The 23,813-nt window shown below is 35.3% G+C and overlaps 1 protein-coding gene and 1 long non-coding RNA gene across 2 annotated transcripts; both read left to right on the top strand.

Moving 5' to 3' along the window:
* The first annotated feature begins 349 nt into the window (after positions 1-349).
* LOC120199155 (mannose-6-phosphate isomerase 2-like) lies at positions 350-17,907 on the top strand. The gene is made up of 5 exons (XM_039200339.1): positions 350-381; positions 471-777; positions 2,064-2,295; positions 3,083-3,182; positions 17,643-17,907. The coding sequence occupies exons 1-5, from the start codon at positions 350-352 to the stop codon at positions 17,905-17,907; spliced, it is 936 nt and encodes a 311-aa protein (XP_039056270.1).
* A 145-nt stretch (positions 17,908-18,052) lies between these two features.
* On the top strand, positions 18,053-22,905 carry LOC120199178. Its single transcript, XR_005523428.1, has 3 exons — positions 18,053-18,136; positions 18,228-18,263; positions 22,768-22,905. It is a non-coding gene; the product is annotated as an uncharacterized LOC120199178 (long non-coding RNA).
* Positions 22,906-23,813: the final 908 nt, after the last annotated feature.

The raw sequence follows: 23,813 nt of genomic DNA on the forward strand, positions 1-23,813 counted from the left end.
ATCAGTGAAAAACAACTTACCGGGTTTGAATTTGGCGAAACAGACTCAAGACCACGAACGATGACACACGCTAATTTATGACTTGCAAAACATGTGTGTCATAAAAAATGGCATGTTTATTAAAATCTTAACGATTTATGACTTACAATAATGTGTGTCATATTTAATAGTCATAATCTAAAAAATTTAGTAAATACACATAGTACACTTTTCATTGTGTGTCATCTCTAAAGGTCGTCTTTTAATTTTCCCCCTATAATTTTCATCTTCACTTCTTTTTCGGTCTCTTTTTCCAGTCTGTTTCCCTCTCTCTACGTACCCTTTCAAACTTTTCAAATACCAGCAAAAAATGCCCCCTCCCTTCCGCATTATCATTCTCTCGTATCCCTTTCTCTTCTCTTCTCTTCTCTTCTCTTCTCATTTTTCTTCAAAATCAGTTTCCTTTGTTCGTTTCTGGGGGTTCTGTTCAGGGCGAAGACTAATGTCGAGAAGGTGAAGCGGCTAAGATCTTGGGTTCATAATTACGATTGGGGAAGATGTGGGATGGAGGCACAGGTGGCGAGGCTTTTGGCTTTGAATTCTGGGTTTGAGATTAAGCCTGATAGGCCATATGCTGAGTTTTGGATGGGAACCCATGACTCAGGGCCAAGTTTTATGGCTGATAACAATGGAGAAGGTGGGAATTTGGGTTTAAAAGATTGGATTTTGAAGAATACGAATGTGTTTGGTCATAAGGTTTTGAAAAAATGGGGGCCTAATCTTCCTTTTCTGTTCAAGGTTTGTTCTTTTCTTTTACACGTATTTCTCTATTTTCTATTTGGGAATTTCTTTTTTTTTCTCGTTTCCTTTGATTACTTGGAAATTGAATTTTGATTTTTGTGTGCATGTGTTTGGAATTGGGTTAATGAGTTTTCTTTTTCATTTTAATGGTAATGGCCATAACTATATAAATCATTGTTTTATGCATTGTCTTACGGCCACCATAACTCTTTGCTTCTACATTCATTATATTTGTCGATAAAACAAGTAGGATGATAAGAGAAGCCTGGATGATGGTTGAATCAGCTATTTTCTATGCTGAAACTACTGATATAATTAGAATAGGTTGCATTTGAAAGTAACATAACCTCATTCTTATATATAACTTTGAATCCATCGAAAACGTCCAAGATTTCACAGCTCAGGAAATATTGGTATGGCGTATGCAGTTGTGGACTGATCTTATTCCTCGTTGCTTGATAACTTTAAATATTCCTCGTTGTATAAACAACATAAAATCCTTGAAAAACAAGACAAGGAAGAGAAAGATATGGCTCATTTTTGCATTTGGGTTTTGTCTTTTGTTTAGATCCCAAAGTTGAGTGACTCTGAAAAATGAATTTGTCTTTCCATAGGGTTTTTGTCTTTTTCTAATTCCTAATAATAAAAATAAGATGTCAATCTTTTCATGTAATCTCATATTAGACTACAGATAACACTCCATTAATCCAATCAGGACTATCTGCAGGTTTGTAACATTTATTCTTTTTTTATTTTAAAATTACAGCTTTCAACTAGAGATAGACATTGTACGTAGTTAAATGATAATTTTAAGCGACAACCTAGTACTTGGAAATGGAATATGAGAGGCTTTACCATATTTATATAGTACTCACTAAATCATTAATCACTAAATTGTATATTGTTATCTGATAACGAATGAGTACTTTTACTTCAGTATTCATGGAAATTGAATTCTCACCATTCATCTAAAATTTCCATTTTTACCATTTTTGTGATGTCCATTATTATTTCCCCCTTTGCTTCTTTTGGTATTTAGAAGTGTAAAATTTTACTTTTTGGGTTGTTTTCATCTCAATTTAAGTTTAGATCAAAGCGATCAAGATAGAAATTAGGGAACTAGAATGGATCTTGGAGATGTTAATGGCAAAGAATTAAGCTTGACAGTTAAAAATGGAAACCAACATAACTTTAACTACAATATGATCATTTTATTCTTCTGGTATTTATCTTTTGCAAGTAAAATCCCAACCTGATTCCGTGTTTTATATGATTTAATATAGGTACTTTCAGTGGAAAAACCCCTTTCAATACAGGCACATCCGGATAAAGAATTGGCCAAAGAATTGCATAAGTTGAAGCCAAATCTCTATAAAGATGCTAATCATAAACCTGAGATGGCTTTGGCCGTAACAAAATTCAGGGCCCTTTGTGGGTCCATTACTCTTGAGGTAAAACATGAATCATGCTCGGTTTTTGGTGGTGGAACTTCCCTTTCCTGGTTGTCTTCTTCAAGTGAATTATTCTTGCCTTTATGTTTGCTAAAATTCTTGGTAGTCACATTTTGCAACTATATTTGTCATCTATGATGTCAAGTTATGATTATGGAAATGATATGCATGATGAAACTTTGAGTCCAATTCACATCTGGAATCGAGACATAAGGTAATCTATCTTGACTTTCTGTGAATCCACTGTCACCTTTTCTGGTTGGTGTTGTTTTTACCTAAACCGCTTAGGCATAAATATTATACTTGCTATCTTTAGGTGAAATTTAATGTCACCGTGCCAGAACGTTCTCATGTCTATTGATATTAGAGGATTATTAATATTTGTAAACTTATTTTCTGTATATATTATGATGCTCCATGACAAGTACCATCACATTATAGAAGTTTGATACCCAGTCTAGCAATTTCATAGAGTTTCTACATGCTGAGGAATATAATATTTTAATTGTGAAAAAAGATAAATATTCAATTGTATTGTTTAGACTTTCTTTGTCCTGTACTGCTTATTTTCTGTTATTTCCAAATAATGTCTGAAATATCTTTAGGATTGTTGCAGGTTACCAATAATTGTTTTGTATTAGTTTATGGATGCTTCTTGTTTGTACTTACCATTTTCTTTGATTCTGCCAACTATTGTCATATATATGAAGCAAGTATTTTTTTTCTTCTTTGTAGGAGCTTCTCGGTCTATCCACTGATTTCTTGTGTACACACCTGGATGGAAAGGACATATTAGTTTAAAATATTGTGTGCAAAATAAAATCTTTGTATGTACATGCTTGCTGTATTAGGTGTTTTTACTGTAGTCACCAAGTGGGCAGTTGTTGTAACTGAGGGTTGTAGGAAAATAATGCTGCAGTACTATGGGTTTAAACTAGCATCTGATGCAAGGTAAAGTTAGTGCTACTTACCTAGACATTAGATGCATTTGGAGGAGACACATAGGCTTTGGTTTCGATTCTTCTTTGTGCAGCATAGATAGTATAGTTCATGGCTAATTCGAGCAGTGAGCAGTAACTAATTTTATGTGAACTAGGACTACTATTGTTGAATTCATTTAAGAGATTTGTAACTTTCATTGTTTGTTTATTAACTTATAATAATGGTTATATGTTCTTTCTCAATGTCATATTTTCTTTGTTTTGTGTGTTGGATAGGGAAGATACCCCGATCACTAAAGTAGAACCCTATATTTCTTTTAATATTAATCCATCAAGAATGCATCCTGTTCTCACTACCACTTATCTATTGGTTTTTTCAAGTATTGTTGCAAGGTAATTGTGCCCTGAAGTGATTTAAAACTTATTTTGAATCCTCTGTTCTATTCACATTTTTGGGTCAGTATTCTTTTGATGCATAACATATCTTGGGTTTGTTGTTTGTCTTATCCTACGGACTTACCTTAAAGCTATCCTTTTTTTTGAATATCCAAAATGATCTTAACACATTGTATTATTGGTAGTATCCTTGGTTCACCATTTTGGGAGCATGTTAAGGAGATATTGAACCCTACAACATCTGTTGGAGCAGAACCATGGGTTTACTATTCAATATATGCATTTTTTTCTGTTTAATATCTTTGACATTGTAAGTGCTTTTGAACCTCTGTGATTCTAAGTTTCTGATGATTACCTGCTTATTGTGTGCTATTGCTATCTAAATTTCTTCCATTTTCCTATTTGTATACATTGGACTAATCTTTTAAATCTAATAATCAATCCTTGAATTTTTTATATGATGTGTTTGTTTAAAGAATTCTACAATTTTGGCTTCTATTAGTTTATCCACTACTCATTGCTTCTTTCTATTTGTTGTTTGTGTGGAAAATCCTGTGCAGACCAACTTACCGAAGGAAATAGTAGATTACCTGAATAAGATGGGTGCCAGTATACCGAATATAAAGCTAGGGAAGACTATTATTGAAATCTCTCAAAGGTTTAGGCATCAACAAGTTTTTTGGGTACATTTCTGTCTGAAAAATAATTACAATATGTAGTTGGAAGCTTATGCGCTATATGTTGAACCTGCTTCTCATTTCTTTTGGGATTCTTGGCCATTTTTTTCATTTTAGTACTCTTTGATAGTTATATGCTTCACTTTAAATAAGTATACATTATATACTTATTTCATATTTTTTACTTTGGTTGGCGATGGGAAGGAAGAATACACGGATGATGACATTGATGATATTCGCAAAGAATGGGTATCTTATGTGGAAAACTTTATTATGCCGTGATATTTTGTATCGACATATGTTGAGTTAATCGATTGACGGAATTGGCCAAGAGGGGGTGAATTGCCAATTAAAAATTTGGTGGAAGCTTTTGCAGAAAATTGAAAGTAATTGCACATCGATTTAGAGTGGTTCGACTTTCTCAATCAAAGTCTATGTCCACTACCTTAGCTATCCACACTAAGGATTTTCCAACAAATTCACTAATTTGTTCTTTCTTTTGAGGCCAAAGAGATAACCTTACAACACTCTCAAGAATATACACCAATTCTTGAGAACACTCTTTCCCAAAGAGAAGATTACAAATTTGCAAACTTACAAGGAAAACCTCACAAGGTAAGATGTTTGCACAATTCTAGAACAAGAAAAGAACACTCAAAGATAATTACAAATGAGCACAAATGGTGTTCTTGAAAGCAAAATGAATATTGAAAGGCAAATTGGCTTGATTTGCACAAACTTGGTGTTTGATACTTTCTCTCTTGTTTCTCTATGATTTCTTGTTGATCAAGGGCTTCAGAACTTGTTTAAATACACCTTGATTCACTTCTGAATGTTGGGGATAATTAATGAAGATAATATAGCCGTTTTAGTGTGAAAACAATTAATAAAACAGCTTAGAGCGTGGGGGGAATCGGTTCCCCCTCATAGGGGATCGGTTCCCTAAGTGTAAAATTCAAATATTTCGATCGTTGAACAGGGGGGAATCGGTACCCCCTATGGGGGAATCGGTTCCCTCCGAGCATTCTGGAAATCTCGGAGCCAAACCATTCATGGGGGAATCGGTACCCCCTTGGGGGGGAATCGGTTCCCTTTGAGCAATCTGGAATTTTTGTCTTTGAAATGGTTCGAAATACTTTGAAAGATTATTTTAAAATTGTTTTAAGATTAAAACTTAATTTTACACTTAAGTAAGGATTAAAAATGATTTTTGAAATATTTGGAGTAATGTTTTGATATTCGAATAATTTTATCGAATATACTTTAGAAAATCATTTTGGAAAATCTTAAAATTCATTTAACTTAATTTGTTATATCGAAATATCAAAATATTTTCAACAATCTCCCCCTTTTTGATATAACAAAACATTTTAGTAATTTTAAGATTTTGAAACCAAGTTTTGAAATTACTCCCCCTTACTTTAACACTTCTCCCATTTATTATTTTAAAACACACTTAAAACACACACACTTCTCCCCCTTTTTGTTAAATCAAAAAGATTCAAATAAACGTGAAAAATATTTAGACAATTGATTAGGTATATGTATGCATAAGCTGCTAAGATCACAATCAAGAGAATCGTTAGCCATTAGTTCCATAATCAATATTCATAAACAATGTGATATGGTAAAATTGGTCATATTGCTAATAATGATGTAAATGATGCAATAATGAATAAATCACACCAAACATATAAGTTCACACCATCCATAAATCCAAACAAATTCACAATCCACAAATTCAAACATTCCAAAATATTCAAAATGTTAAAACAATAAGTTTGGAGTTCAAAGTAAAACATTTAATTACATATCCGGATCAGGAGGAGGAAAACGAGCTCGCATAGCGGCCATTTCGTTAGTGAGGTCATTAATACGTGCGTTTGTTGTTTCATTATTTGCATGCATTTCCCGAAGAATTTCTAATTGTTGAGCTCCCATTGTGGATAAATGAGACTCTATAGAAGTAAAGTGTGAATCCATGGTCGCATATTGGTAATCAAATGTCTCCATAAAAGATTGAAAATATGGAGGCATTTGAGTTGATTGTTGTGCATGCTCCTCGGGTTGCTCAGGCTCATCTTCAGCTTCATTGATATCCCTCATTAATTGGTCAAACTCTGGATCTTCGTCAGCTCCGGGTGGAGCTTGTGAAGAACTAGCTCCCGGAGTAGTTGCAGAAGATCGAACCCATTCACCGGTTTCTTTATTTTTGACCCATCCCGCTCTTGTTAAAGAAAGAAGATTGATTTGTTTCTTAAGAGGAAAAGCGGCATCTAGACCAACTCGAAGCTCGGCTTTAGAAAAGAGATTACTAAGGATACAACCGTAAACTAGTGAAGAACAGAGTTTCTTATTTGGCACTAGGTTAACGGTTTCAATGATCTCAGCAAATATAATCTCGGAAAGGTTTATTTTTATGTTGTGTCCAAAACAATGCAACCACCAAAGGTCTAAAGCTCTGAGAGTAGAATAACGACCCCCGGATGGTCGAAACCACCAAGTGATCATGAGATGAAGAAAACGCTCATGAAGATCTAGAACACTTGCACTATCATTCCGTTTATATCGTGAGCCTAAAACTTGTTTTTCATTTGATAAACCTTCATTATCCAAGCCTAAGGCATTGGCTATGTAATCCGGATCAAGATGGAAATATTAACCTAGGAGGTAGGAACGTACTCCTATGGTTTTGGTTTTGTCACGATTTTTGATACAAACGGCATTACAGTAGAAGATACGAACAAGTTGATGATAGACAATGGGTTCAAGTTCGAAAAGTTTATCAAATTTCCATTCGTGCAAGATAGGGAGATATTTAAAGTTAATAGCAACCATAGTTTGAAGAGATGGGATACGTTCTTCCCTAATCTTATATGAGTCAAAATATTGGTAAAACCAATAACGATAATCTTTAGGACCCGGTTGATTGAAACAAGAATTTTGGATAGTCAAGTTAGGATCAAGATTTGGAATAGGATTTTAAGGAATAGGAGGTGGATTTGGTTGACGACTAGAACGACTAGATGAAGACCTAGCACGTTTAGGATTAGACATGGTGAATGAAATCGGAATAGATTGAATAACCTATAATTTTAAAAACAAATGTATGCAATTCAATTAATCCCAAAACTCAATTGAGTCCTCAATATTTCAAGGTTCTCTAAATCAATCCTAATGGGCAAAGTTTTTGAAAAACTTTTGAAAAATATGGTTTTTAGAAACAATATATGTATAGTTTTCATAACAACAACATAATTTAATCAAAACACAATAATTTGAAAATTAACATTTTTTTTAATTTCAAAAAATTAAAAATTTTGGAAAATTCTTGTGTTTTTGATGAAATTAGTTGTAACATCTACTTTCTAATCACTAAACAATCAATGCCCGATCACTATTTCAACCTAGAACTAATAAAGACTAATCCTATGTTCAAAATCAATGAAATAGAGGGTTTAAAAAAAATTTACCTTGAAAGATGAAGATTGAGGGGATTTAGATGTTGTTTGCACGATTTTAATGATGATTGCAAGTTTAGGAGATGATATTTGAAGTGAATTTCGATAAATATCGTTGATTTGAGGCAAGAAAAGAGATAGGGAGAGAGTTTGGTCGGCAAGGAAGAAAATAGAGGGTTTTTGCGTGTTTTGAAGGGTTCTGCCCGATTTTAACAGAACCCCAGGGGGGTATCGATTCCCCTGTGGGGGGAATCGGTTCCCATTCAAAGGGGGAATCGGTTCCCTCATGGGGGGGATCGATTCCCTCTGCACCAAAATGCTAAAATCCGATTTTTAAGCACACAAAATGCTAAATTAATCTTCTCTAGTGGTATAGGAAACTCATATATTAAAAAAAATTATGTTCAAACAATTAAATTAATCTTTAATCGATATTTGAACATAAAATTATTTTTTCATCAAGAATCATAAACTCCCCCTAACTAATAGCAATGAATGCAATCAAAAATTACTATTATGAGCATTTTTCAGTATTTATTACAAGTGCTGAATTATTTTAAACACTAAGTGAAGATAGGTCAGTTAAACCTAATTCTCTTCTAAGTGTCCAAAACCTTTCCTTATCTAAGGGTTTTGTAAAAATATCTGCTAATTGATGCAAAGTATCAACAAATTCTAGAACTACATCTTCCTTAGTGACATGGTCTCTAATGAAGTGATGTCTAATTTCAATGTGTTTAGTTCTAGAGTGTTGGATGGGATTTTTAGTGAGACAAATAGCACTAGTATTGTCACACTTGATAGGAATAGTACCTACTTCAATTCCATAATCAAAAAGTTGTTGTTTCATCCATAAAACTTGTGCACAACAACTACCGGCTGAAATATATTCCGCTTCAGTGGTAGATAATGCAACACAATTTTGTTTCTTTGAAAACCAAGAAAATAGCATATTTCCAAGGAATTGACAAGTACCGGAGGTGCTTTTCCTATCTAATTTGCATCCTCCATAATCCGCATCAGAAAAAGCATGCAAGCTAAAGCTAGAGTCTCTAGGATACCAAAGTCCTAAACTAGGAGTGTCCTTAAGGTATCTAAAGATTCTCTTAACAGCTAGTAAATGTGATTCCTTAGGACATGATTGAAATCTAGCACATAAGCAAACACTAAACATAATGTCTGGTCTACTTGCAGTTAGATAAAGTAAAGAGCCAATCATTGACCTATATAATTTAACATCTACACATTTACCTCCTTCATCTAAGTCAAGCTTTGTTGAAGAGCTCATTGGAGTGTCATGAGATTTCCCATTTTCCAGTCCAAACTTCTTGAGCATATCTTTGACGTACTTAGCTTGATTAATGAAGATGCCATCTTTTCTTTGCTTGATTTGGAGTCCCAAGAAAAATGAGAGCTCCCCCATCATGCTCATCTCAAACTCACTTTGCATTAGCTTAGAAAATTCTTGGCAAAGAACATCATTAGTAGAGCCAAATATTATATCATCAACATAAATTTGAACTACTAATAAATCTTTACCTTTATGTTTTAAAAACAATGTAGTGTCAACCTTTCCTTTTGAAAAACCTTTTTTAATTAAAAAATTTGACAATCTTTCATACCAAGCTCTAGGAGCTTGTTTTAAACCATAAAGAGCTTTTGTCAATTTAAGAACATGATCTGGAAATTTTGAATCTTCAAAACCTGGAGGTTGTTCCACATACACTTCTTCTTTTATAAAACCATTTAAAAATGCACTTTTAACATCCATTTGATATAATTTAAATTCATGAAAACATGCAAATGCTAATAACATTCTAATTGCTTCCATCCTAGCTACGGGAGCGTATGTTTCATCATAGTCTATGCCCTCTTCTTGAGTATACCCTTGAGCAACAAGTCTAGCCTTGTTTCTCACTATATTACCACTCTCATCAAGCTTATTCCTAAATACCCATCTAGTACCTACAGTAGATTTATTACTAGGCCTTCAACTAATGTCCATACTTTACTTCTCTCAAATTGATTTAACTCTTCTTGCATAGCCATAATCCAATGTTCATCATTTAATGCTTCTTTAATATTCTTAGGCTCTATGCATGAGATAAATGCAACATAATTACAAATATTTCTAAGAGAAGATCGAGTTGTTACCCCTTTTGATGGATCACCTATAATTTCACCATCCTTGACATAGTTGTACTCTCTTGGATAAGATACTTCCCTTTCTTCAATGGTTGGATTCTCAAGAGGATTATGAGTTTCCTCATTTTTCGTTTCTTCCTTTGATGATGGTTCTCCAACGTCATGTCTAACGTCATTTGTATTTATAATACCTACATCATCATTCACACAAGAATCCTTCCTCAGAAGGGGATTATCATCGAAAACAACATGTATAGACTCTTCTACAACTAAAGTTCTTTTATTAAATACACGATAGGCTTTAGAATTTAAGGAATAACCCAGAAAAATTCCTTCATCACTTTTAGCATCAAATTTGCCAAGATTTTCTTTACCGTTGTTTAAAACAAAACATTTACATCCAAAAGGATGAAAATAACTAATGTTAGGCTTTTTATTTTTGAAAATTTCATATGGAGTTTTCTTTAAAATTGGCCTAATCATTACTCGATTTACAACATAACAAGCGGTATTTGTGGCTTCCGCCCAAAAATATTTTGGCAAATTATTTTCACAAAGCATAGTTCTAGCCATTTCTTCTAAAGTTCGATTTTTCCTCTCAATAACTCCATTTTGTTGAGGGGTTCTAGGTGCTGAAAAATTATGGCTAATACCGTTAGAGTTACAAAATTCAGTAAATCCAAGATTTTCAAATTCAGTTCCATGATCACTCCTAACACTAGTTATAGAGTAACCCTTTTCATTTTGGATTATTTTTAAAAATGTGATGAACTGTTCTAATGCTTCATCTTTAGTACTTAAAAATAGAACCCAAGTATATCTAGAATAGTCATCTACCAAGACAAATGCATATTGTTTTCCACCCAAGCTAGTAGTCCTAGTTGGCCCTAAAAGATCTACATGGATCAATTGTAATACTCTACTTGTTGATACTTCATTAATGGATTTAAAAGAAACACGCTTTTGTTTTCCTTTAGCACAAGCATCACAGATTTTATCATTATCAAATTTAAGCTTAGGCAACCCTCGAACTAAATCACCTTGAATTAGCCGTTGCAAAACACTCATACTAGCATGTCCTAGTCTCCTATGCCATAACCAACTATCATGTTCATCCTTAGCAACTAGGCATAAATTAGTCATATCAAAAGAATCTAAATGCACCATGTAAATGTTCCTTATTCTATGACCAACAAGCATAATCCGATTAGATGCAATGTCAATGACTTTACAACCATTAATTTCAAATAAGACATTGAATCCTTTATCGCATAATTGACTAATACTGAATAGATTATTCTTTAATCCATTCACATATAAAACATTTTTAATTTGTATGGAAGAGGTATTACCTATTGTACCAATACCTTCAATGTGACCTTTTGAATTGTCTCCAAAAGTCACTTCTCCTCCATTTTTGGCGTTAAGCTCAATGAACCAGCTTTTGTCTCTGGTCATGTGTCTTGATCATCCACTATCAAGGTAACATGAATTTGAATTTGTTTCCCGTGCCTTGTAGCAATGTTCCTTTCCCTACAAACATAGATTAATTTTTGATTTTTGGTACCCAAATTCTTTTGGGTCCATATTCATTAGTTTCCAAAATCCTAGTCCCCTTAGGTATCCATTTGTGTAGGATATTTTTATCTTTAGTAGTAATGAGTTCTTTAGGAACCCACATACTTCTAACGATTTTTCCATTAGAGGTTCTTTGGGGACCTCTATGATTGTAGTTTCTAAAACATTTTCTAACAAAGTTGGATTTTGAATTTCCACCTTTTTCAAAATGTTTTGTTCCAACTTTATCAAAAGAAGTTTTAAGATCATCAATTTTCTTTTGATGATCATCATTGATCTTTGAAAGTAAATTTTGCAAATCTAAATTTTTCTTTTCAAACTCTTCTAGTTTGATTTGCAAATCTTTGATTTTACTTTCAAGATCGTTGTTGGTTTTGGATATGAGTTTGTTTTCATTTTTCAATTTTGAAACATCGTTTTTATATTTTAAAAATAATTTATCATAATCCGAAGCCAACCCATTATATTCCTCTAATAACTCATCATAGGATAAATCATCAAAATCGGATAAGTTGGAGGTTACCTTAGAATCTTCCCCAAATTCCATCAAGCACATGTTAGCTACTTCTTGTTCTTCTTCATCGGAAATTTCTTCATCGCTCCATGTAGCCACATGAGCCTTGTGCTTATTCTTTGATTGACCCTTTTTCTTCAATTGTGGGCAATCATATTTAACATGCCCTGGCTTTTTGCATTCGTAGCAAATGATCGGGTCCTTCTCTTTCGGTTCATTTTTGAGGCCTTCATTTCGTTTGAATTTTCTTCCTCGATAAGGTCTCATCATTTTTCTGAACCGTTTGGCAAACAATGCCATTTCCTCGTCATCGTCATCGTTATTCGAATCACTCTCATCTTTTGTGGATTTGAGAGCAACTCCAATGTTTTTCTTCTTCTCCTTCTCCTTTGGTGTCTCGTCAATTTTGTCGAGGTCCACCTCATCTTCGAGCATCATTTCATGAGTGAGGAGTGACCCAATTAGCTCTTCAAGAGTTAAGGACGTTAAGTCCTTAGACTCGATGATTGCCGTCTTCTTTGATTGCCATAATTTTGGGAGGGAGTAGACTAACTTCCTCACAAGCTTTTCATTTGAAATGATCTCTCCATATGATTTGAGACCATTGACAATCGTTGAAAATCTATCCGTCATAGCTTTGATATCTTCATTTGGTTTCATCCTGAAATTTTCATAGCTATGCGTTAGAATACTAATTTTAGATTTCTTTACCTCATCGGTACCTTCATGAGTGACTTGAAGTTTGTCCCATATTTCTTTGGCGGTTGTACACGATGAAACTCTTCCGTATTCATCTGGTCCAAGAGAACAAAAAATGATATGGATGGCTTTGGAGTTGAGCTGGAACATTCTTGTCTCTCCTTCACTCCACAACCTTGGATGAGTGAGAGGTTTGATGTATCCTTCTTCTACAGCATTCCATGCTCCCATGTCACTTGCTTGAATGAAGTACATCATTCTATTCTTCCAATAAGCATAGTTAGCTCCATTGAAGAAAGGAGGCTTGTTGACTGGCATCGAATCGAGACCGGAGTCGAAGTTTGAAGCGGAGGCCATTGATGACTTTTATAATCGATATAACTCTTCCCGAATCGACTCAAGAGGCGATTAAACCTTCAAATGAGTTAGGCTCTGATGCCAATTGTTGAGTTAATCGATTGACAGAATTGGCCAAGAGGGGGGGTGAATTGGCAATTAAAAAATTTGGTGGAAGCTTTTGCAGAAAATTGAAAGTAATTGCACAGCGATTTAGAGTGGTTCGACTTTCTCAATCAAAGTCTACGTCCACTACCTTAGCTATCCACACTAAGGATTTTCCAACAAATTCACTAATTTGTTCTTTCTTTTGAGGCCAAATATATAACCTTACAACACTCTCAAGAATATACCCCAATTCTTGATAACACTCTTTCCCAAAGAGAAGATTACAAATTTGCAAACTTACAAGGAAAACCTCACAAGGTAAGATGTTTGCACAATTCTAGAACAAGAAAAGAACACTCAAATATAATTACAAATGAGCACAAATGGTGTTCTTGAAAGCAAAATGAATATTGAAAGGAAAATTGGCTTGATTTGCACAAACTTGGTGTTTGATGCTTTCTCTCTTGTTTCTCTATGATTTCTTGTTGATCAAGGGCTTCAGAACTTGTTTAAATACACCTTGATTCACTTCTGAACGTTGGGGATAATTAATGAAGATAATATAGCCGTTTTAGTGTGAATACAATTAATAAAACAACTTAGAGCGTGGGGGGAATCGGTTCCCCCTCATAGGGGATCGGTTCCCTAAGTGTAAAATTCAAATATTTCGACCGTTGAACAGGGGGGAACCGGTACCCCCTATGGGGGAATCGGTTCCCTCCGAGCATTCTGGAAATCTCGGAGCCAAACCATTCATGGGGGAATCGGTACCCCCTTGGGGGGGAATCGGTTCCCTCTGAGCAATCTGGAATTTTTGGCTTTGAAATGGTTCGAAATACTTTGAAAGATTATTTTGAAATTGTTTTAAGATTAAAACTTAATTTTACACTTAAGTAAGGATTAAAAATGATTTTTGAAATATTTGGAGTAATGTTTTGATATTCGAATAATTTTATCGAATATACTTTAGAAAATCATTTTGGAAAATCTTAAATTTCATTTAACTTAATTTGTTATATCGAAATATCAAAATGTTTTCAACAACATATGATTACAATATTTTCGATAACTTAATGTTAATATATTGTATGCAAATGATTGCTTATATATAATATGGTATATATATTTAGTATTATGAGGCATTAAATGTGATTTAGTTTGATTATTTGTCAATCTACAATATATATATATATATATATATATATATATATATATATATATATATATATATATATATATATATATAATTTACGACATACAATCACGACACACGAATGTGTGTCATCTTCATTTATGACGTGTGCTTCAATGACACGCAATGTAAGTCATAAATGCTTGTCATAAATTTATGACACACAAATGTGTGTCATCTTCATTTATGATGGGGGCTTCAATGACGCGCAATGAGCGTCATAAATGCGCATCATAGATTTATGACACACAATTGCGTGTCATATGAGATTCATGTCGGTGGCTTCAACGATAGGCATTTGTGTGTCATCCGCACCCATAGATGACGTGCAATGCGCGTCATTAGAGGGGGGTTTTCTAGTAGTGGATGTCGAAAAACATCATAATAGGTGTAACCGGAAAAAGTCAACGGTCAACACGGGTCAGCTCGATCAGGCAACTCGGTCAGCTTGGTCGATACGACCGAGCGACTCAGTCGACACGATCGAGCAACTCAGTTGTCTCGATCAGACGAATCGATCCGCTCGGTCATACGGCTCGGTCGGCTCGGTCATACGGCTCGGTTAGACGGCTCGGTCGGCTCGGTTAGACGGCTCGGTCGGCTTAGTCAGACGACTCGGTCCAATCGGTTCAGATCAGTCCAGTTGGTCAGTCTATTCCCCAGGCCTCTAGACGAAGCCCACGCACAGTGGGTGGCTCGTGCGGTGGCTCTAATCATCAGACGACAATGAAAATTTCCAAATTTGTAGATCGACACCCCGGGAGTCTCGTGCAAGTGTTATTTTTTTACGAAACATGACATATTGTAGACTTTTTAAACGTTCAAGCTTCTCCAACGGTGGCCGGCGAGTGACGATGATGGAGAAACAAAGGCACGATGATTTCGGTCCGGTTTTGAGCACATGGTGACGTTGAGTCCGATGGTGCAGGTGGTGTAATGAACGGGTGGTCGGATCCACCGGAATCGACGAAAATTCGAGCGTTAGGGGATATTTTGTCTCCCACTTTAGAGAAAAAATTACGACGAACAGAGGTGTTTCACGATGCAATAACGCTTGGGCTTTGGTCTTCGGTCGACGACGAACACGATGGTGGTGGCGACGAGTTGAACGGTGGTCGGACGGTGGAGAATCAAGGCGACAAAGAGGGGTCGATAGGGAAGATAATTTTGGGGTTGTTTGGGGGTTTGCTTTCTTTGTTTCTGATTTGTAACCAGAACCCAAACTTTAAAGATATAATTTTTTTCTCTGCCGACATAAAATTAGAAAATTCAAGTCTAAGTCCCTAAATTTCCTACAACTTCTAAAACTGACTATAAGTTTCGAAAACTTATAATTTCACCCTAAATTAGGGTGTGACACATTGACCAACGATTCCATTAATTTATGTTGTCGTGGGACGTTAAGCATGTCAACCCTCCTTTTAATGTTTTTATAAATTGGGTAACTTACATCATTCATCATTAACTATATTCTTTATTCTATTTTGGTCATTAAACTTTAAAAGTTTTCAATTTAATCACTCAATTTTTGAATCGCTCCTATTTTAATCATCATAACTTTAATTTATTATTATATATGTATGATGTGGATTTTACTATTATTATTTTATTAATAAATTATTAAAATTATATTAATTAAATTAAAATTTCAAAATTGTGATTAAATTAATCATCATAATGATTAAAATGTATTATCTATTTAAAATCTTTTTAATCATTTAAAAGCACACATACGGTACATACACAATTATTCGAACTCAGGACCTCTAGTAAAAACAAGATTCTCCATAACGGCTAAGACCACTTATAGGTTCAATGGAAGTTGCATACGAAAAATAGGGTTTATTTTGTGTATGATAGACGCCTTTATGGTTTTGAAGTTGAGGATTTTATGTGGATGCGTTTCCTTTGCTTTTAGGTGAATGCAACACTTGAAATGTTAAATGCATTGAAATACTTTTGGCTTCTTTGCAAAATATGTTTTTTCTTTCTTACTTTCTTATGTTCGCTTCAATGGTGAGGTTGTGCTTTCATTCAATGAAGGCATAGATAAGACGTAGCAGCCCACTTAATCAAATTTCGGTCATGTATCATAATATATAGTATTGTTTTCACTCTAGGATATTACGAACATAATTATTTTTATAAATACACAGCTTATTGTAAAATATAATAATTTTAATTATTATAATAGACTGTTGATTTTTTTTAAAATTTTACCGGAATAAAATAATAATGAGAATAACAACTTATTATTGTCACAATTGACCGTTGCCCATTAAATTACAATCACAACTCATCATCCATTAGTATTGATGTGCTTTTGTTTCACATCATTATTTTGAAAATAACAATTTCGGACGATATTTTTACTGTTACATAGCAGTCGTTATTTCGTTACTCGTCTGTCATTCAAAACTCTGATAATATATGTTCAGAATGTCTCTTAGTCGCTGATAACACACGTCTTATAGATATAACTATTCGAATCCAGACCTATTAATGAATATATTATTTATTTTCATTCCATAAACCATTTGATGAGTTAAAAAAAAACATGACTATATTTATCCTTAAACCAATATGGGAAGATCATCAAATGGGAGGAAAGGGTCGGAGTGACGCCCGATGACATCAGGACTGTTGAAAAGGGGGCTTTGGGCTTACAAAATGAGAGAAAAAAGAGAGGGAAAAAAAGATCTGCTTTAGTGACTTGAGGTTTTTTTGTCCGTGCACAATTTTTGATGATGCCTTAATTGATGGTGGGTCGACTAAAGGATATGTACCACTAAAGCAAAACCTAGGATTTAAGTCAAGTCTTATTCAGGACCTCAGATGAAAAATGTGGTTTGTGGTAACATAGGAAATAGGTGCAAGGTACTTTTTGTTGGAAAAAAATAATAAATAATTGAATAAAATTAATGTCTTTTAATAGTAAATTATGTCAATTGGTGAATATATTTAATATTTAGTATAAAATTACATCAATTCAATTATACCTGATAGTTTTTTAACAAATCTCTTCATCAAAAGGTTATGACTTTTTGATTAGTTTCCTCTCCCCTCTATAAATAGATTAGTTAAGGTTCAATCTTAAAAACAATTCCCAAACATTGGAATAGGAAAACTCTTAGAAATTCTGTTATGGTTTTAGGTGAGTAGAAGAGAAATCGAGAAATAGGGAATAAGAATAGAGAAGAATTGAGAGTTTTCAGAGAAGAAATGGTTGTTCATTCATAACATGAGGAAAATACCTCATCACAGTTTGTTTTATTTAGTTACAATACCAGAATCCTAAGGATGCCAGCTGGCAATCCTTTGTAACAGAATCAAACAAATTCTTTCTTTCTCATTTGTTTTGCAGATATGGGCTATTGGGCTGCTCTTGCTGCTTCAGATCCGTTCCACTTCTGATCCGCTCCAAAGGTAAATTGTCTTCATTTCCCTCTCGTGCCATAATTCCCAATCTATCATTCTCAATCCCTAACCCTCGTCTCATTTCCCCCAATTCTCCTTCATCCTCTTCGCGTTCACGCCCTTCTCCTCCCACCATGACAATACCCACCCCTCGAGAGGATCCTTGTCCCCAAGGATCAAAAGACGGAAATTGGCCTTGGAGCACTGAATAATCTTCCCAGGTGTCATGTGAGGCGTCCAGGTTAGTCCATCGAACGAGTAACTGAGTAACTGGCCTGTTATTTCGATTTATAATTCTCCTTCCCAAAATTTGACTGGGTTCTATGCGAAACTGACCTTCTTCATCTACCACAGGAGGCTCTGTCGAAGATGTTGCGACTGGCCCAATATGCCTCTTCAACATACTGACGTGAAAGACTGGATGCAATCGAGAATTTTCAGGTAATTCTAACTTATACGCGACCTCTCAGATTCGTTCTGTAATTTTGTACGGCCCATAAAACTTGGCTGCTAACTTAAAATTCTTTTGTAGTGCAAGGGATGTTTGACGATAAGGTTGCAACTTCAGGTAAACCTTATCCCCTACTGCAAAACTTCTTTCTGAACGCTTTTTATCTGCCTGTTGCTTCATTCGGTTTGCAGCCTGTTCTAATTGTTGCTTCACCATTTGTCTGATTTCTTCCCTGCTTTTCATTAGTTCACCCACAGAATAAACTGTAGCATCTGGTTTCCAAACCATTGTAGGAGGCTTATAACCATATAGAGCCTGAAAAGGTGTTAGGTTTAAGGCTGTGTGATAGGTAGTATTATACCACCACTCAGCATGAGCCAACCACTTAGCCCACTGTTTAGGTTGCAAAAAACAGAGGCCTCTTAAATACTGCTCAAGACATTGATTAACCCTCTCTGTCTGACCATCTGTTTCAGGATGGTAAGCAGTACTGAATAAAGTTGTAGTACCCAACTGCTTCATTAGCTCTCTCAAAAAGAGACTAGTAAATGTTTTATCTCTATCAGAAATAGCCATTTTAGGTTGACCATGGAGCTTATAGACATTGTCTAGATATAGCTTAGCAACCTCAACTGCAGTGTAGGGATGAGACAATGCCATAAAATGGCTATATTTGGTAAACTTGTCTACTATCACCAATATACAATTTTTCCTTAAGGAAGTAGGTAAGCCTTCAATAAAATCCATAGTAATCACCTCCCAAGCCTGTTGAGGAATAGGAAGGGGTTGTAGTAGTCCTGGTTTAGGTATATGCTCCACCTTAATTTGCTGACAAACTGTACAAGATTTAATATAAGTGACTACCATAGCCTTAAGCCTAGGCCAATAAAAATAGGATTTAATCCTTTGATAAGTAGCTTGAGTCCCAGAATGACCTCCATGAGGGGAGTCATGTAAAATTTGAAGAATTTGTAGTCTAAGAAACCCAGTAGAACCAATGTAAACTCTGCCTTTAAATCTGAGTATTCCTTTTGAAAATTTCCAATTAGGATCAGCAGTAGGTGTCACAGTCAAAATATTGATCCAGTCAGCAGCTAATTTATCATCCTTATAGCTGTTTTCGACATCATGTACCCAGCTAGGAATAAGCAAAGTAGTTCCAATAGCTAGACATTTACCAGCATCTTCCTATTGCCTTGACAAAGCATCTGCTACAGTATTTGACTTACCTTTTTTGTACTGTATAGAATAGTCCAGCCCCAGTAATTTAGTTAACCCTTTCTTTTGGATTGTGGTTGTCAGTTTCTGCTCCAGTAGATACTTGAGAGGCTCATGATCAGTTTTAATAATAAAAGGCTTGCTCTCTAAGTAATGCCTCCACTTAAAACTGCTAATAAAATAGCAAGATATTCCCTTTCATAGATAGAGAGGGCAGTATGTCTAGGACTTAGAGCCTTACTTAGATAAGCAATAGGTCTTCCCTCTTGAGATAGCACAGCACCAATTCCTCCTGAACTCGCATCTGTTTCCAAACATAAACTTTTACTGAAATCAGGTAAAGCTAAAACAGGAGCAACACACATAGCCTGTTTTAAATTCTCAAAAGCAGTCAAAGCTGTAGTAGTCCACTGAAAATTGTCCTTAGTAAGCAATTGAGTCAAAGGCTTACTTATGGACCCATAATTTTCAATAAACCTCCTGTAGTAACCCGTTAACCCCAAAAATCCACGCAGGGATTTTAAAGATTTAGGAAGAGGCCAATTCCTCATTGCTTCTACTTTTGTAGGATCTGTAGCTACTTCAGCTGCTCAAATAATATGCCCCAAATATTCCACCTAAGTCTGTCCAAAGAAACATTTGGACAGCTTTGCAAATAACTGATTAACTTGCAAAACCTCCAAAACTAGTTGTAAATGAGTAATATGTTCTGTCATAGAATTGCTGTAAACTAAAATATCATCAAAGAACACCAAAACAAACTTTCTAAGAAATGATTTAAACAAATCATTCATTAATGCTTGAAATGTGGCAGGAGCATTAGTTAGACCAAAAGGCATTACCTTGAATTCATAATGCCCTTGATGAGTTCTAAATGTTGTTTTGTAGATATCCTCTTCTTTAATTTTGATTTGCCAATAGCCTGACCTTAAGTCAATCTTGGAAAAATAAACTGCACCATGTAGCTCATCCAATAGATCCTCCACAATCGGAATAGGGAACTTATCCTTCACTGTCAGACTATTTAATTGTCTATAATCAACACAAAACCGCCAAGTGCCATCCTTCTTCTTAATTAAAAGACATGGAGAAGCAAAGGGACTCTTGCTAGGTTGGATAATAGAAGAAGATAACATAGCAGCAATTTGTTGTTCCACTTCAGTTTTCTGGTTATGAGGAAATCTGTATGGTCTCAAATTAATGGGACTAGATCCATGTTTGAGAGGAATAGCATGATCATGAGCTCTTCTAGGTGGTAACCCCTTAGGTTCATCAAAAATAGAGTTGTACTTCTTTAAAAGAGGTTTAAGAACTTGAGGAATGGTTTTAGGAGTCTCATTCATACTCAGTAAAACCACATGTCCCAAAATAGGTGTATCTGAAGCTGTCATTTTCAGTAAGGTAGCACCTGAAATCTGCTGCAAAAGCAGTGAAGGTTGCTGTCCTTGTATAACAATATTCTCCCCTTGATGTTTAAAGCTCATTGTCATCTGATTAAAGTCCATCAGAATTGGACTAAATAATTTCATCCAATCCACCCCTAACACCATATCACTTCCTCCCAATTTAAGAAGTCTGAAATCATGTATGAAAGAGTGTCCTTGCATCTGCCATTCTACTTTGTTGCATCTAGCTGAACTAAATAGTTGTTGACCATTAGCTACTGTAATAGCCAAAGGGTATGGAGTTAGGACTTGAATGCCAGCATCAGCCCATTGAGGTGTCAAAAAACTGTGTGTACTGCCACTGTCAATCAGTATGTTCAAGGGTTTGCCTTGAATTGTTCCTTGAATCCTCAATGTGTTATGACTAATGCACCCAGTGATTGCATTCATAGAAATTTCTAAGCTTTCCTCTTCTTGCATGATCTATTGGTCTGAGTCAGGAGGAACAGATTCTGTAGGTATAGGACTTTCCTCTTCAATCATCATATTAAAGTTTCTTGTTTTACATTGATGCCCTGGCTGAAATTTCTCTCCACACTTAAAACAAAGATTATTCTGCCTTCTGTAATCAATAAGATTCTGTTTAGGATTGGAAATTGGTGTGGATTTAGTAGGTAGGGGTATTGAAGTTGTCTTGGAAGTAATAATGGGGTTTGGGTAGGGTGGGACCTTAAAGGAAGGTCTCAACTTTCTGTTTTCAAACTCCACAGATAACTCATAGAGCTTAGCTTGTTTGCATGCTTCAGATAAATTTTTAGGATCTAAAGCTTTTACTCTATGTTTGATGTCTTCTCTCAATCCACTTATGAAAAGTGACACAAAGAAATCCTCCCCCAAAGTAGGATTCTGTAATAGCATGTGTGGTTGTAACTCCTCGAACCTTTCTTGATAACCTTCAACAGATCCTTTTTGAGTAAGTTTAGTGAATTCCTCCACAATGTCACAAAAAGACCTGTCACTAAATCTATGGCACAAATCAGCTTCAAACTCATGCCAAGTTACATGATGTTTCTGCATAATATAGCCATCAAACCATATTTCTGCTTTTCCTGTAAGATACATAGTAGCCACTTCTACCCTTTGATCTACAGGAACATTGCATAAGGAAAAATACTTGAGACACTTCTGAAGCCATCCCCTAGGATTTACCCCCTCAAAAAATGGCAACTCTATTTTGGGTCTATGCCACATAGTTCCCGAGCTGCTAAATGACCCCCTGTTCCCCTGTTTTCAGTTTCCAGTCCCAGCATAACAGGTCTAATATTACTATTTTCACCCATTAAATTCTCATGCCTAGAACTGTTCTTAATGGCTAAACAAGCATCAGGCTTATCCTTCAAGATCCCCGGTTCATCAGTTTTATACGAAAATCTTGATTTATCCTTAACTACCGTCACCAAAACAGGATTTTTCTCCCCATTTTTAGAGTTATTAGGAGAGTATACCTGATCCCCTGCAGGCTGCTCTTGTTCACCATTTCTGCCAGTTAAGATCTTCAATATATCTTCCACATAGCTGTGATTCGTGGTCATTCTTGCCTCCAATGCAGTAATCCTATTTTCCTGAGTCTCCCACCATTTAGGTGGATTAGTCTCATTTTGACCTTGTTTCACCAAAGCAGTAAGGTCTTCAATCTGTTTCTGAATCCCGGCCAAATCAGCTTCTGCCATCGATTGGTTCTTCTTTGGCATGCCCTCAAAAATCTTGCCAGAATCGTAGCTCTTGATACCAATTTGTTATGGTTTTAGGTGAGTAGAAGAGAAATCGAGAAATAGGGAATAAGAATAGAGAAGAATTGAGAGTTTTCAGAGAAGAAATGGTTGTTCATTCATAACATGAGGAAAATACCTCATCACAGTTTGTTTTATTTAGTTACAATACCAGAATCCTAAGGATGCCAGCTGGCAATCCTTTGTAACAGAATCAAACAAATTCTTTCTTTCTCATTTGTTTTGCAGATATGGGCTATTGGGCTGCTCTTGCTGCTTCAGATCCGTTCCACTTCTGATCCGCTCCAAAGGTAAATTGTCTTCATTTCCCTCTCGTGCCATAATTCCCAATCTATCATTCTCAATCCCTAACCCTCGTCTCATTTCCCCCAATTCTCCTTCATCCTCTTCGCGTTCACGCCCTTCTCCTCCCACCATGACAAATTCCTTTCAAATTCGTTCTTTCCGATGATAAAGAAAGGCAAGATTGTGTTCGACTGATCACTACAGTTGTGCTTACTGTTGTGATCGTTTGTTGTTGTATCTTGGGAGACCAACGTCCAACGTTACTCAAAGCATCGAGGAGATGATGAATATGTCTTAAGGAAACTGTTCATACAGGCCTCGACAAAAATCCTTCTTCGGTTTATCATACTCTACTCATCCGATTCATTGTCTAAATATGAGTAAACTAATTTCTTGCATCTACTTTAAGTTTTATTTATTTTGCTTCGTTCGATTATATAATAATATTTATTATTTTTATCTCGGATTAACATTTTTCTAACAATCTTAAGACAGATTCATTTTATATTTTTTAATCCGTCTTTGAGTTCAATCATACGAATATGTACGAATGAAGCATCAACCAACGACAAAACAAAGGATGTACGCTATTTTCAATTTGCAAGTTTGAATGCAATTCGCAGGTTCCAAGAGTAATTTGCAGGAAATTATGAGGAATCCACGCCAAAGTTAAATTCTCTATTGATTCCAAAAGCAATTTATTGTGATGTTTTGGAGGAAAAATATTGTTGTACTATGGCAATACATACGAAGAAGATTCCAATGCCAAGGAAGATCCCCATCAATTTTAAAATCTATTTGCAGATTAAAAGTTCCAAAATCTATTTACAGGTTTGGAGTCCACCAACTTTTATGGATGTTAAATTTTATATAATCCTTGGTGCATCCTTCGATCAATGGATTCAAGGAATGTTGAATACAAAACCTGTTTCAAGCGAGGTTGACATATTGGACACATCCTCGTTCTATCGTGATAAGTTACGGCTGCG

Source organism: Hibiscus syriacus, unplaced genomic scaffold (assembly GCF_006381635.1).
Source record: "Hibiscus syriacus cultivar Baekdansim isolate YM2019G1 unplaced genomic scaffold, ASM638163v2 tig00005377_pilon, whole genome shotgun sequence".
NCBI lineage: Eukaryota > Viridiplantae > Streptophyta > Magnoliopsida > Malvales > Malvaceae > Hibiscus > Hibiscus syriacus.